The following is a 16,252-nucleotide window of genomic DNA, read 5'->3' on the forward strand; positions in this document are numbered from 1 at the left end:
TTGTCAGCCCATTTTATAGAAAAAAACACTGAAATATTAACAAAATTATGAAACATGCCACTGAGACTCACATAACTCATTTCTCCCAAAATCAGATCGGTTCCAAAATTGAGACCATCCCAAAATCCAAATCCTCCCTAAATCGATCTAGGGCTCCGACGAAGGTAAGGAACGAAGCAGCTGGCGGATCGAGGCGGCGAAGCAACCGGCGAAGGGAGGCTGCGAATCCGGCGAAGTAAGGCTACGAATCTGGCGAAGCAAGGCTGCGAAGCCGGCAAAGTGAGGAGGCGAATCCGGCGAAGCAAGGCTGCAAAGCAACCGGCGAACCGAGGCTGCGAAGCCGGCAAAGGGAGGCTGCGAATCCGGCGAAGCAAGGCTGCGAATCCGGATTTGGTTGAGAAATTCTTAGGGTCAGTACCTTTAGCCTCATGTTGACACAGGTTTTGGCATGGGTAAGCTATAATGACCTTGTGTTGTTTATTTGTTTTGAAATTTGGTGGGGCTTAACTGATCCTAATTTGTTTGTTATTTCTGCAGGGCTCAGCAACATTTTGTTTGTAGGTCAGTAGTTATAGTATGATTATTAGTTTTGTATTGAGGGTCAGTAGCTTTAGTTTGTGTTTATGTTAGTTTCTTATGGTTCCTTGTTCTTGCAAGTTCATGGATTAGTTGCAAATTTTACTGCTTGTATCTTCTACTTCCTTTCATTTTTTCTTTTCCAATTTTTATCTTGGAAAGAAATAGAAGAAACTAAAGAGATTAGGCTCTAAGTTTAGTGACAGTTTTTATGTGTTTGAATGCTATGATTTTTGAAGAGAAAGGATTAGAGTTGTAAGCGCCAAAGCATTATTGGGCACACTTTGTCATCCCTTATGCTCTGTGTTGCCGGTTGACTTGCAGGATGGAGCTAATGAAAGCAATGCTGAAGTGAGCAAATGCAAGAAGGCCAGTCTAGTATACTACTAGGGATCAGTACACTACTGAGGGTCAGTATACTACTGGGGCTAGTATACTATTGAGGGTCAATATACTACTGACGATCAATACTCTAGGAAATCCTGCTGGAGAAACTTCTTCACCATGAGAAGAGGTGAAATTCTAACATCAAGCAGCAAAGCCAGAGATAAATGATATAGTGTTCAAGTTTCATATTGTAATATGTATAAATAGCTTTTAGAATTATTATATAAATGAGTTGTTTCTCAGAGAAACAAGATGAAATGTAGAAATATTAATTATTTTAATTTTCTTTGTACAAAATGTCACAAAATACTCATTCATGAATAAGTTGTACTCAAAAGAAAATAATAGCATCAAAAGATAATTCTTCATAATGCTACTGACATTCAGCAGTGTTTGGACCATAAGGGTAGTGTCGTAATTTACTTATTAATAGAGATAATTAAAAAGGGGGAGGAAGCTGACCGTAAGGGGATTACTGCTTGCACGTGGGCATTTTGCACAACCGCATGGGAATTAAGGAAAGCATGCTTGCTAATGGTAAATTATGAGCTAAAAGTGTAGGTAGTGGTAATTTGCTTAAATAATATCACAAGCTAACAATGAACAGAGTATTCAGGGCCTTTCTCTATCAGAGTCTTTTCCCCCCTCTACATCATCAGCTGAAGAATCCGCTGTGAATGTTTCATCTCAGGTACCTTTAATTTCAAATAAATCATCTGGGGTAGGTAATATTGAATCGAGAAAATCACAGAGGGCTACCAAGGGTATTCCTAAGAAACAATATGAACCAGACATTAAAACCAAAGCTAAGTATCCTATAGCTAATTACATGTCTAACCATAGGTTGTCTGGGTCACATGCACTTATTGTTGATCAATTATCCACTGTATCTATTCCTAGTAGTGTACAGAGTGCTTTGGAGGATCCTAAATGGACTCAAGCAATGAATGAAGAACTAGAGGCTTTACAGAAAAAATCGACCTAGGATATTGTGACTATGCCTGCTGGAAAGAAGACTGTTGGATGCCGATGGGTGTTTACAGTAAAACTTAAAGCTGATGGGAGCATTGATAGGTACAAAGCCAGATTAGTTGCTAAAGGTTACACTCAGCTGTATGGAATTGATTATGAAGAGACGTTTGCCCCTGTAGCAAAGATCAATACTGTTCGAATCTTAATTTCACTTGCAGCAACTAAAGATTGGCCTCTACATCAGTTTGATGTGAAGAATGTGTTCCTCAACGGTAACTTGGAGGAAGAAGTGTATATGGACATGCCACCAGGAGTTAAAAATTTGCCTTATGATACTGGCAAGGTTTGTAAGTTGAAGAAGTCTCTTTATGGGTTGAAGCAGTCTCCAAGAGCTTGGTTTGGAAGATTCTCCAAATCCATGAGGGCATTTGGATATAAACAAAGCAAATCAGATCATACCTTGTTCATCAAGCATAGTCAGGGTAAGATTACCACTCTGATTGTATATGTTGATGATATGATTGTCACAGGGGATGACTTAAAAGAGATGGAGGCTCTACAGAAGTATCTTTCTAAGGAGTTTGACATGAAGGATCTTGGGCAATTAAAGTACTTTATGGGAATTGAGGTTGCGAGATCTAAGAAGGGGATTTCACTGTCCCAACGTAAGTATGTGCTTGACTTGTTAGCTGAAACTGGGATGCTTGACTGTAATCCTATTGAGACACCGATCGAGACGAACCACAACCTTGCCATCTATCTGGATCAAGTTCCAACTGATAAAGGAAGGTACCAACGTCTAGTAGGAAGACTTATTTATCTCTCTCATACTAGGCCTGATATTGCTTCGGCTGTGAGTGTGGTTATCCAGTTTATGCATTGTCCCAGTGAAGAGCATATGGATGTAGTATATCGTATTTTGAGATACCTTAAGATGACACCTGGAAAAGCTTTGTTGTTTAAAAAAAAGGGTGAGTTGGAAATTATGGGGTACACGAATGCAGACTGGGCTGGTGATAAGACAGACAGACGGTCAACATCTGGGTATTTTACATTCGTTGGAGGAAACCTAGTGACTTGGCGCAGCAAGAAACAGAAGGTTTGTTGCTAGGTCAAGTGCTGAAGCTGAGTTTCGAGGTATGGCACATGGAGTTTGTGAGATGTTGTGGATTCATAATGTGTTGAAAGATTTGGGTTTTAAGCTCAAGAAGCCTATGGATTTGCATTGTGATAACAAGTCTGCTATTGAAATCGCTCATAATCCTGTTCAACATGACCGAACTAAGCATGTGGAAGTAGATCGGCATTTCATTAAGGAAAACCTGGATAGGAAGATCATCCGTTTCCCTTTTGTGTATACAGAAGATCAATTAGCATATGTTTTTACGAAAAGAGTGTCAAGGAAAGTGTTTGACAACTCGATTGACAAGTTGGGCATGATTGACATCTATGCACCAACTTGAGGGGGATTGTAGAATATTCTGTAAATATTTACTTTCCTTGTAGATGTAGATTACGTTTTTCTGTATAATTGTAGGAGATGTTTTCCTATTAGAACTAATCTTGTATCTCTTTATATATCTCCTATTTTGGAGATGAATAACAATTGAAGCATTCCAAACACAATTTCTACTAATCCTACACCTGACAGAACCCTAGAAGGCGCCGATCCCCTCCTCCAATTGGGGGCCTTCATCGACGCCACCACCGCCCCCACAGATATGGAAGAAACCGGAAAGGCCCAATCGAACGGTGTGGAGTCACTACAATCAATTTGATAGATAATTTATTAGTTACAAACTTTAAACTCCACAAGTTCACAGAAAAATGAACTATGATTAAATGAGAGTCAAGAGGACGTATATGATGTTGAGTACCAAAGCTTACAAAACTGAACAACAAGAGTTGGGAGAATATCTTCTACATATTCATTCTTAACAAGCAAAGGCATATATAGCCTTACAGAGAAACTGAAAAACAAAACAACAGACCACGTAGAGCACAACTCTAATACATGGTACATGAAAGTAGGAATGAGTCAAATCCTAACTACATGCATATCCCTAATAACGTACTGGGGCTTATTAACGGCATTAAATAACAAACAGACTTTAATGACTTAAATCAAACCCACGCCAACGCCCACAACTCTAGGAAGGTGAGTTGTCACTAATTATCACTACACAGTTCTTTCTTCCATGATTTACTTTCCTACACAAATTTGTGGCCATTCACTTCTCATTTTTTATTTTTCAGAGTGGTTTCCTCTGCAACTAGCTTTCATTTCCCCTTCCAATTTCCACATTTCATAGTGGTTTTCCCTAAACCTTAATTTTCGATCTTGGTGGTTTCCAATGGATTTGAGCACCTCCCCATCTCTTGCTTGGGCTGAATCACCTCCCCGTTGGAAATTCGACGTTTTCTTGAGTTTCAGGGGTGAAGACACCCGCAGGGGTTTCATCTCCCATTTATACCGCGAACTGGAGTTCTGGCAAGCATTCAAGACTTTCAAAGATGACCAAGAGCTTGAAATCGGAGCTGATATCTCTCCGGACCTCCTGAGCGCAATCGAACAATCACATCTCGCCATCGTTGTTCTCTCACCCAACTATGCTTCTTCCACTTGGTGCTTACATGAACTTTCCAAAATTATCGAGTCCATGGAAACCAGAGATAAGAGAATTCTGCCGGTTTTCTTTAATGTGGATCCATCCGACGTTCGACATCAAAGGAAGAGCTTTGCTGAAGCCTTCTCTAAGCATGAAGAAAAGTTTAGTGATCAAATAGAGAAGGTGGAGAAGTGGAAAGAAGCTTTAAGAAAAGTGGCTAATTTCTCTGGATGGGATGCAAAGAATTATAAGTAAGCACTACAACTTCACCCCTTGTTTGTTGTCTTTTAAGTTTTGACTTGTTATTAGCGAGGTTTTATTATATATGTATTATTAGCTTGATAATTGTCTATTTTTCTGTTAGATGTGAAAGTGAGCTTATACAAGTCATTGTGAGATGTGTGTGGGAGAAACTGCATCCTACAATCACTTTGTCAAATTGCAAAGACAAGCAGTTAGTCGGAATTGAGATTGGACTTGGGCAAATGAGTTTGTATTTAGCTCCTGAGGAAAAGGATGTTCGAATTATAGGAATATGGGGTATGGGTGGAGTGGGCAAGACTACCCTTGCTAGGCTAGTGTACGAGAGATTATCCCATCATTTTGAAGTGGCTGAGTTTCTTGTTGATGGTCCTATAGTTGATCTTCAAAAACGGGTTCTTTCCCCAATATTGAAGGAAAATATTTCACAAGTTTGCGATGAGTACAAAGGAACCTTTTTCATTAGAAAATGCCTGTCTAATAAAAAGGTTCTTCTTGTTGTTGATGATGTTGATAGCTGTGACCGCCTAAAAACATTGGCCGGATATAAATCTTGGTTTGGTGAGGAAAGCAGAATCATTGTTACAACTAGAGATGAACGTGTGCTCGTCCAGAATGATATAGAAATGTCATTTGAGCTAGCGGGCCTATCTGACAGTAAAGCTATTGAGCTCTTTTGTCAAAATGCCTTCAAAAAAGATCAGCCCAAGGAAGGCTTTTCAGAGCTGGCCAAGTGTTTCGTAGATTATGCCCAAGGGCTTCCATTAGCTCTTGAAGTTCTGGGAGGTTTTCTGTATAAGAGAGATCTAGAGGCATGGAATAGTGCTTTGGAGTCACTAAAGAGAATTCCTAATCCGGAAATATTTGAGAAGCTCAAACTAAGTTATGATGCGCTAGATGATTTGCAGAAGAACATTTTTCTGGACATAGCATTCTTCTACAAGGGGTTGGACAAGGGGCGAATTATTGAACTGCTACAACATTGTTATGGCTTAAATGTTCATATTGTGATAGATGTTCTCGTCGAGAAATCTCTCTTAACTATTGATCTGCCCAAAAATGTTGGGATGCATGGTTTGGTACAAGAAATGGCATGGGAAATTGTTCGTCAAGAGTCTCGGGAAGAGCCTTGTCTTCGTAGCCGTTTGTGCCATCGTAATGACATCTTTCATGTATTCACGACAAATACAGTAAGAAGTTATGTAGATAATTCAAGATTAAATTTAAAAATAAAATAAAAAACATTTGTTTTAGCATAATATATATTAGAATTAACTTTTCCTTTATTCTGAATTAATATCAGGGAACAGAAGCAATCAAAGGCATCCGCTTATGTTTACTTGGTTTAGAAGAGGCAGATTCAAGCTGGAATTGTGAATGTTTCTCTAAGATGCTCAAACTAACGCATCTTGAATTTAATAATTTAGTAATTAATTCATGCCCCAAATTCCTCTCAAATTTCTTGAGAATTCTCAAATGGAATTGGTATCCTTTCAAATCTCTTCCAGCAAATTTCCGACCAAATTTACTTGTTGAACTGAAGATGCAAAGAAGCAAACTTGTCCGGCTTTGGGATGAAAAACAGGTAACATTCGTAATAACTTTTTCTACTTCAAAACAGAATTTTATGTCTTCCGAAGGTAATTATTTGTTCCATGTATTGTACAGGACATGCCTAACTTGAAATATATGGATCTTAGTGAGTCCAAAAACTTGAAGAAGACCCCAGATTTCACAGGTATTCCGAATCTTGAGGAGTTGAAGCTTGCAAATTGTGACAGTTTAGTTGAGGTCCATGCATCCATTGCAGTCCACAAAAAGCTTAAAGATTTGATACTTGGTGAATGTAAAAATCTCAAGAGCCTCCCAAGTAAGATAGAAATGGATTCTCTCGAGTATCTCGACCTAAATAGCTGCTCAAAAGTAGAGATTCCAGAATTTGGAGAAGGGATGAAAAATTTGTCAAGGCTTTTCATACCGGGGACCGCTAGTAAGGAACTACCTTCTTCAATTGAACATCTTGTTGGCCTAACTTATCTGTGTATATATGATAGCAAAAGTCTCCAGAGTCTTCCGGGTGCCGCAATTTTTAAACTGAAGTCTCTTGAACAACTCAATATGGAAAGATGCCCAAAGCTTAAGAAACTTGTAGAAAATACGGGGGAGACGGTTTCTTTGAAGCCGCCAGCCTTGCGACAAATTTTTGGTGGCTTTACGGGCTTATTTAAAAGAAAGAGTCCAGAGCCTGTGTGCTTGCCGTTGCCATGTCCAAGGGCTTTACCGTCTTTGCAGGAGTTATTTCTAGATGATTGTAATCTGTGTCAAGGAGTTATCCCCGACGATATTGGTTACTGCTTGCCGTCTCTAATTCGCTTGTTTCTTGGAGGAAACAATTTTGTTAGTCTTCCTGCAAGCATTAAATGCCTTTCTAAGCTTCGGTCCATTAATTTGAAGAGGTGCAAAAGGCTTCAACAATTACCGGATCTCCCATCGAATGAGAGATTAGAAGTTCAGGCAGACGATTGTGATTCCCTAAAAATGTTGTCAGAACCATCACAGCAGGGCAGATTCAACAAATTGGTGTACTTTGGTTTAACAACGGTCAATTGCTTTGGATTGATTGGCAATGAAGGCTTGAATAATGGAATATTTTCAACGCTAAGGAGATTGGCCGCTCAGGTATGCTCTCTCTCTCTCTCTCTCTCTCTCTCTCTCTCTCTCTCTCTCTCTCTCTCACATATTGAACATGTAAAATTATTCCTTTGGTATAGGGATCTCTCCAAATGGTGCTCCTCTGTCATTCGGTATTGTAAGTCCTGGAAGTAAAATTTCAGAGTGGTTCGATACTCAAAGCGAGGGAGATTCATTGACTGTGGAGCTGCCTTCGGATCGGGAATCATGTACATCAGAGTGGATGGGCATTGTGTTTTGTGTTGTTTTTCCCGATCCGAAAGATCCTGTCACTCTCCAGTTTAATGATTTGTTAATTGAATGTTTATCGCCTGGGATTGGTAGAGAACACACACTGCATATCGAAAGGCATATGATGGGAGATCATCTTTGGATGTCTTTTATGCCTCGTGGTCAAATCCAGGATACCACAGGCTGCTCTATTAGGTTCTTATTCAACGCGTATTATTCCTGGTTTGATCGAATACCATGCTCGAATTGTGTGAAGAGGTGTGGGGCCCGAGTGTTGTACGAGCAAGATTTGAAAAACCTCCTCAGTGGAACAACCAACATCTTGAAGCGGAGTCGTGAATATTGTGACTTGGAGGAGACACAGGCTGGGGAAGGTCCTAACAATTGAAAAAGACTCAAGGCATGAATACCAATCGATCTATGCGGAGGTATCTTTTCGTGATTTATATAAACGGTTTATGTCTGATGTAGGTTCTATTAATTGATTAACCCAGAGTTCACCTAATTTATGTGTGTTTCTGTATATAAAAGATTCATCAATCAGTAAAACTCTTTGTTTGAGATTACCTTATGTAGTTAAAATATCCAAAATAAATAAATTTGTGTATTTCTCACAAAAAAAAAAGAAGTTCTGTAAATTGTGCTAACAATACCATTTTGAGTAATTGTTGTACTCATAATTCGTAACGGCAATAAATTGTTTATGTTGAACATGTTTTTCCTCATTGACAGGCTTATTCTCATTTAGACTCTTGTAACTTCTATTTTGTTTCAGAAAGTATATTTTTGATTGGTATGTATTTATCCATTCATGTAAGCCCTTTCGTTCTTAAGGAAAAATCATTGACTCATCAAGTTTTATTTTAAACCACAAGCATTGCTCCATTGCTTCTTTGCTAGGTATATCAATGTTGCAAGGGTTCTTACATTCGTTTAAGTATTCTTAATTTATGGACAATCTACCCAAAACATCGTTGTCCTGTAAGAGAAAAGTTGTATGCAAAATTGCATCCACGACTAAACATGTCTTGGAGCCTTATAATCCAATAGTTGAGATTCATCACTCCCAGTTGATCATGCTACAACCAACATACTAACAATGTGATGACAGTAATTCAAGTTGTGATTAGTTTTTACTTTATTTTTTTATCTTTTGTCAAGGATTATTAGTTTTACTCTATAGCAAATAGTATTTATGAGTTATGAGATATATATGTGGAAAATACATTTGCCCGTTATGAGTTGTATTCATCTTATGCTATGGGAACTACCCCTTTCTGCTCCTGATTCTCGTACAGCTGGGCTGCTAGTGGTCTCTTTGGCGACAATGTTTTTCCACTGTTCTTCCTTTGAGTACCTGAGGAGCCCATCCACAACAAGATTTGTGGCACGTTGACCGGGGCTATCTCTGCCTTTGTTACGATGCCTTGTTGATGTTGTTAAGACGAGGCTGATCAAGATGTCGCTTTGATTAGTTTGAAATTTCTCATCCATATTCCTTTTGATTTGTTGTCCTCGTTCCTTCTACTTTCATATTCAGTCCTACAAGTAGTAAATTATTGTGTACAAGTAAATCCCTATTTATGTGTCTGGCCCAAACTCTAGGTTACTTGACCTAGTGATAATAAGGTATAATTAGATAATCTCAGAGAATCTTAGAGATTCCTATTCAATGTATGATTACCTTTCCTTGTATGATTCAGATTCTATGCATTGTAATCCCCTATTATCAATGAAAGGACACAACAATTCTCTATCAAATATCATTTCCCTTAAACACGTTATCAGCACGAAGCTCTGACCCTGATTCCAAAAGCCAAAACCTTTATAAAAAAAAAAATCAGCCTCGATAGCACACTCCAGCGCTAGCACAGCCCTCCTGCGTCGCTACTAGGTCGCTTGCACAAGCCTATCACGCACAGCCTTAATCGATCGTTCTGCACCCCGCATCTGCACCTCACTGCCTCGCTTCTCCGCGCTAGCCTCACCCAGCGCATTCCACTATGGCCAACCAAGCGCAGCAGCCCGCTGCCCTACCTTCTTCACATCGCCCCCGCGCCCAGACGAATGCCTTCTGGCTGCCGCCGCCACTGCACGCACCTCTTTTCTGGTTAGTCTCACCAGCAGGAAAAAAAAAAAAAAAGAAGAAGAAGAATACCCAGAAGAAGAAGACGAGGAAGAAGAGGAAAGAAAGAAGAAAGAGATGTGGGCCCCAGAAAGAAGAAAGAGAAAAGAAAAAAAGAAGGGGAAGCCCACGTGTTGGGCAGAAGAAGTAGAAGAAAAGAAAAAGAAAGGGGGAGGCCTACGTTAGCTGAAGAAGAAGTAAAGAAAGAAAGAAAAAAAAAAAGAGGGCCTCGCGGCCACTCTTTGGTCAAAAGCAGCAAAAAAAAATGGCAGAAAAGAAGTAAAAAGGCCTGCAGCGGCCCAAGTCAGAAAAAAAAAAATTCGTCCAAACAGTATCTGAACTTTTCTAAACAATTAATTTTCATACCTATACTTTGAAAAATGTCATAATGGTACCTGAAGTTTTGGTCCCGACCCAATTTTCGTACCTAGCAACAGTAAAGTCGTCAATGGTGTTAAATTTTGAGGGGTAAATTTGGAACTTCAAGTATTCTCGACAAAAAAAAAAAAAAGCTGGCTATGGCTCGAACATTGTAGCCTAACTCGCGATTTGCAATTGCCATGTCTTTCTTTCTTCTTCTTCAAATTGCTACTGCATCGAACCAAGGACAAAGCGCTCTCTCTCTCTCTCTCTCTCTCTCTCTCTCTCTCTCCACTTCATGCCTCGTGCCACCGGTGAACCCAAACCCCGCCATAACCCTCTCCAGATGCGCCCGCCCACGGAGGTGTCTCTGCACCCCCGAATTTGATTCAACCCTTTCTATGATTACGATTTCGATTCTGATTTGTTTTTGCAGGAATTGGCAAATCATGCCTTCTTCTTTAGTTCACAGATAAGGCAGTAAGTTTCTGAGCGCCGGCCTCGAGAAAGATCTCTGATCTGGGGCGGCTGGAGAGACAGCCTCGTCGAGAATAATCTCCGATTTTCTGGTCGGCTGGAGCGCTGGCCTTGACGAGCGCTGCTTCAACTCTGCCGCCAGAATCTCCACCGTCGCCGCCGATAACTCCTCCTCCGACGCCGAAGCAACATTCAAATCCATAGGCACGCCTTCGTCTCCCTCAAGCCCTTCAATTCCAAGCAAAAAATCCAAGTAGTCCAAGAACCCTACTTTGTGAAATAGGCATCATCAGTTCACTTTTCTTTGTTGATCTGATTTGGGATTTCCATCCATTTCAGTGGGTTTGGTTCACTAGTGTGTGTTCAGATTGCAGGACCAGAAGCTAGGACGAATTGGTGAAGCCCAGAAGGTGTTCGATCAAATGCCTGAGAGAGATGGTTTTGCGTGGACTACAATGGTTTCTTCTCATACTCATGTAGCCGTGTAGGGAATATGATTTCGGCGAGGACATTGTTTAATGAGATGATAGAAAGGTGTACAGCTACTTGGAATACTATGATCGACGGTTATGTGAGACTTGGTAATGTGGAGTCTACAGATTTGTTATTTAGTCAAATGCCCATCAGGGATTTGATCTCATGGAATCAATTGTTATTCTCAGAACAGGATATTTGGAGAAGCATTAGCAGTGTTTAATGATACAAGGTGGGTTGAGAGAATTCATGGCTGAGATTTTGAGGATGGGGAGACTGTAGGATCAGAATTTGGTCCAAATGTGAAGGTGGTGTGGAGAAGGAAACCAGAAGAGAGAACAAAGCGTGAAGTTGCAGAGGGATAGGAGGATGCATACTGAAGTTCCAGATTTACCCCTCAAAATTTAATGTCGTTGACGACTTTACTGTTGCTAGGTACGAAAATTGGGTCAGGACCAAAACTTCAAGTACCATTATGACATTTTTCAAAGTATAGGTATGAAAATTAATAGTTTGAAAAAGTTTAGACATTGTTTGGATGAATTTCCCAAAAAAAAAAAAGCAAGGAGAAGAAGGAAGCGGCCCATTTGATCAAAGGATTTCCAACCTCCGACCCATTTTTGTCAAAAGGACTTTTCAACCACCCGCAACCAATATTTCGACCAATCTCTCGACGACTTCAAAAAGAGGTATTTTTTATTAAACGTTTCTGCTTTCTGTACTTTCAATTTCTCCTCTTTTTCTCAGGGACTTGCAACCTCCCTTCTTCTACCCCCCTTTCTTCTTCCTAGGGGAGACCAAATAGCCGAACTGTGGGGGTTTGTGTTCACTCCAAGCTTGAAGCTTGTTGAGATCTCCAAACTTAGAGTTTGTAGAGAATTTACGATCGACCATAAACATCATTGTTTCGATCTAATCCAACCCCTCTTGGAATCGAATTTCTTGGAATCGACTATGTTCGGAAATTCCTAATTTCTTGGAAGTGACTACGCTCAGAAATTTTATATGTTTTCGTGGTAGCCCTTTATGCTCTGAAACTAACCCTAATTTCTTGTTCTCTTTCAGGATGAGTAACCTGAACAAATTAGACTTTGCTCAATTGGGAACAACTGGCTCTGAATATCACAGGTGGGTTCGTGATGTCCACCAGCATCTCAAGGCCGATGGATTCCTGGATACGATTCTCTAGCCTAGCCAGGACGTGCTAACTGTTGAGCAAGCTCAAGCTTTGGAAGCATATAGAGCATCCTTAGAGGCAAATAAGGCGAAAGGCATCATCCTAATGACTCGTCATATGGATGATTCGCTTCAGTATGAATATATGAATGAAGAAGACCCCAGAAGGCTGTGGGTCTCACTCGAAGAAAGATTTAGCAACGTCCGTGACTCCCTGCTTCCTGACCTAGAGATAAGATGACATAGCCTCTGCTTCTGTGATTTCAAGTCAGTTCTTGACTACAACTCGGAAGCACTTCGCATTAAATCCTTAATGGAATTCTGTGGTAAAGAGATCACAAATGCGATGTTGATTGAGAAGACTCTCTCTACCTTCCCCTTCTCTGCATTGATGGTTGCTAAGAACTATCGAATTGATGTTACTGCAGGACGGATCACAAGGTTTCATGAGCTCATTGGAGCTATGAATGTCGCTGAAAAGCATGACAACATCCTTGTGAAGAACTATAATGCAAGATCCGTGGAAATAGAGCATATTCCGAAATCCAATTATAGTCGCTCCCCTAAGAGAAGGCTCCAAGAGCAAAACCCTAACCTTAGGGATACTTCTGGACGTTCTGCTCCTTATAATCGCTCTACTTGGGAAGGTAACAGCCAAAATAGGCGAACAGGAAACCAAAAAGGTCAACATAGAAAGAGAGAGGGAGGCAACGCCTCTGGCCATATTGGTGGCCCCACCAACTCTAAGAGCCATCTAAATGACTCTTTCAAAGGGCCTTAATCAATGGAGTCTAAGCAAAGAGATGTATGTTCTCGATGTGGAGTATCCGGTCATTAGGCACATATTTGTAGAGCTCGTGGAGAAATTGTCACCGCCTACAAAGCATATTGTGAAGCAAGAGAAGATCACTATGTAGAACAAGAAGATCAAGAAGATGATCTAGAGTGAAGGGTTAAAGACTACAAATTTGGCTGGGATTTATAGATCGCCAATTCTGGTTAAGTCTTTTTATTTTCCAAGAGATGTAATAGGCAGTTGCCATATATTTTTGTAGTAGATGCCAATGGTTTAATAAAAATGTGATGTCTAGGAAGGTTTTGAGATTAGTGGTACTTAAGAGAGCCTTGCTCCACCGACATCTCTCTACTCACCAGGTCACATTTGCGTTGGAATTACCGAAAGAAGTTAGACGACTACCATTGTTTTGCATTAACTAGTATTTTGGATTAGATTTTCCTTGGTCAAAGAGACAATGATGTAACTCCGTTGGATTATGAATAAAATTTCGAGTTCTTTTCATGACTCAATTTTGATTATGAGCATATTACTTTGTGACTACGATGGCTGGGTCATCAGTATTAATTCAAGGACATGGAATAGCCTAAGTTCCCCTTGCCAAAAGGCACCTTGATTACTGTCACAAAAACTCTCTATGCTCCTAAGGCAAATCGCACCAATAAATAGCCAACGGATTCCATGGGAAAACGCATGTAGAGAACTGAAATGAGTACCTTTGCAATACCTCTAATGATTGCGAACAAAGGCACATCTTAGATAAATTTATGTGTCTCTCTAGTGGACTCTATGTCACTATTCGAGCTATTAAATCCAATAATGTCATAAGAGAAGATCTCTTGGATTTTGACACATACTGGCTTTGGCATGACCGACTAGGACATCCTGGTCATGATATGATGATCCATCTATTAAAGACTTCACATGGACATCTTTTCTCTCGAGCGAAATGAAGCATGAGTCAAAAGTTGATTCTTGGACTAAGTGTGACCGACGCTGCTGCCTAGGGCACCGCCTCCGTCCACAACCCCAGGTGATGCAAAAGTTGATTCCTGAACTAAGTGTGACCGACGCTGGCACAGTCCCTATCCATGAAGTCATGGATGGCGTCCATCATGGTGATGGCGCCCCAGGTGATGCTGCAATCACCAACTTGCTTCAAATAGCGTTTCAGACGCATAGGCCTAACCAAAATGTTCATTGGTTGCTTTTAAAGCCTCTCGCTCGTTTTACAAAGCCCGTTCCTCAGGGAAATTAGGACTAAGACTGTCCTATTCAAAGGATATGAAAATACTCATGATGTTCTTATATAGAATCCGTGAAGATTCTGTGGACTAGTTTAACCAACTTGCGGACGTTTAAATAAATCATGATGTTGGTTGACACGCAAACACGCTGGTCACGTGTTGTGCCATTGTCCACTTGTAATGTTGCTTAAGCTACACTCCTAACACATATCATACAACAACAGGCTCACTCCCCGAATCATCCTATTCAGTCAATTGGATTTGACTATGCTAGAGAGTTTACATCAAAGCCTTTCGATGGTTATTGCATTAGGGAATGATGTTGGACATCATATCCACATGTACACACCCAAATAGTCTCGCGGAAATGACTACGATGGAAGTCCAGACATTGGTAATGCGCACCAATCTTCTTACATCCGCTTGGGGTGATGCAATATCGCATGCAGCTATGCTAATTCGTCTACGACCTACAGCCACTCAATTTACCTCTGTGTTATAGCTTATGACTGGGTACAAGTATCGTACTTACACATATTTGAGTATGTCATTTATATTTCAATTGCACCACCACAGTGCTCTATGAAGGGTCCTTACAGATGAATGGGCAACTACATTGGATTTGAGATTCCAACAATCGTCCGCCACTTAATGCCCTTGCTAGGCGATCTCCTTACCGCTAGATTTGCGGATTGTCACTTTGATGGGACAGTCTTCCTGTCGTTAGGGGGAGATAAGAACACGAATGTCAGCAGGAACGACAGGATTGTCGTGGCCTGTTCCCACTATGTCTCATCTCGATCCCCGTTAAAGTGACGAGATCACACAAATATGCTGCAAACATGCCTGCAAGGATAGACATCCCTACGAGAGGACATAGCGCCACCCTACACAGAGGTAGGCACGACACCAACGCCAAAGAGAGTGGCACTGTAGTGTTATAGGCCATGGCCCCAGCTAGGATGCGTGGGAGTCCCGTGGGTTCAAAGGATACTTTGGCACATTCCAATCCTTGATCATCAAGACTCAAAATCCGTCTTATGAGAATCTTTCGGGTTATGGTTATCGTTGAAGGACGCCTCAACGTCAGAACCTATTCCTGAGAATATAGAGCTCTATGAAAATTACACTAGTGTACATGAGACGTGGGATAGAAACTCCATCATAATGATGATGTAGTTGCGCATGCGCATGAGTTTGTTGAGTCCGATGACATCGGACCACGCTCTGTTGATGAATGAATGCCAACATAGAGAGATTTGGCCTAAATGGAAAGATGCGATCCAGGTTAAGATGGATTCTCTAACGAAGAGGAAGGTTTTTGAGCCAATGATGCCAACACCTCCTAACATAAAACCTGTTGACTAATGGGTCTTCCTTCGAAAGGGTGATGAGAAAAAGAGATAGCAATCTCGCCTTATGGCGCAAGGCTTCTCGCAAAACGCCCTGGAATCGACTACGATAAGTCATATTCTCTCATAATGGATGTCATTGCACTCCACTACCCTGTCAGTTTGATAGTTTCCGAATAACTGATTATGCAGTTTACAAATGTGGTCACTACGTATCTCTATAGGGATCTAGATACGGAATGTACATGAAGGTTCATGGTGAACTTCATTTACCCAAGTCAAGTGGCTCCAGACCACGGAGCGCGTTTGCAATAAGGTTGAAACGCTCACTAAGATGACTACTTAATTGGGAAAGGATATGCCCACGCGTTTCCGTAACAGGTTTCAGATTCTATCACGATTCATGTTAGACATGATCTTCATTGGAAGCCCTTAAGGAGTTAAGAGAAACCGCTAAACACTTGAAATTCAAGTTTGAGATGAAAGATTTTAGAGAACACAATTATGTCTCGGTTTGG

The 16,252-nt window shown here is 40.7% G+C and overlaps 2 protein-coding genes across 3 annotated transcripts in view; one reads left to right on the forward strand and one right to left on the reverse strand.

The window, feature by feature from the left end:
• LOC112202255 (pentatricopeptide repeat-containing protein At4g11690) overlaps positions 1-16,252 on the reverse strand; it is an 80,711-nt gene that overhangs the window by 49,105 nt on the left and 15,354 nt on the right. The window lies entirely within an intron of this gene.
• On the forward strand, positions 4,192-9,350 carry LOC112163956 (TMV resistance protein N). 2 transcript variants are annotated; one of them, XM_040507206.1, is made up of 6 exons: positions 4,192-4,795; positions 4,909-5,995; positions 6,109-6,390; positions 6,474-7,484; positions 7,576-8,155; positions 9,026-9,350. In XM_040507206.1, the coding sequence occupies exons 1-5, from the start codon at positions 4,290-4,292 to the stop codon at positions 8,113-8,115; spliced, it is 3,426 nt and encodes a 1,141-aa protein (XP_040363140.1). In that variant the 5' UTR covers positions 4,192-4,289; the 3' UTR covers positions 8,116-8,155; positions 9,026-9,350. The 2 variants fall into 2 exon arrangements, with proteins under 2 accessions (XP_040363140.1, XP_040363139.1); XM_040507205.1 differs by lacking the exon at positions 9,026-9,350 and having other exon boundaries at positions 7,576-8,425.

The sequence above is a fragment of the Rosa chinensis genome, chromosome 5, assembly GCF_002994745.2.
Source record: "Rosa chinensis cultivar Old Blush chromosome 5, RchiOBHm-V2, whole genome shotgun sequence".
In the NCBI taxonomy this organism is placed as follows: Eukaryota; Viridiplantae; Streptophyta; class Magnoliopsida; order Rosales; family Rosaceae; genus Rosa; species Rosa chinensis.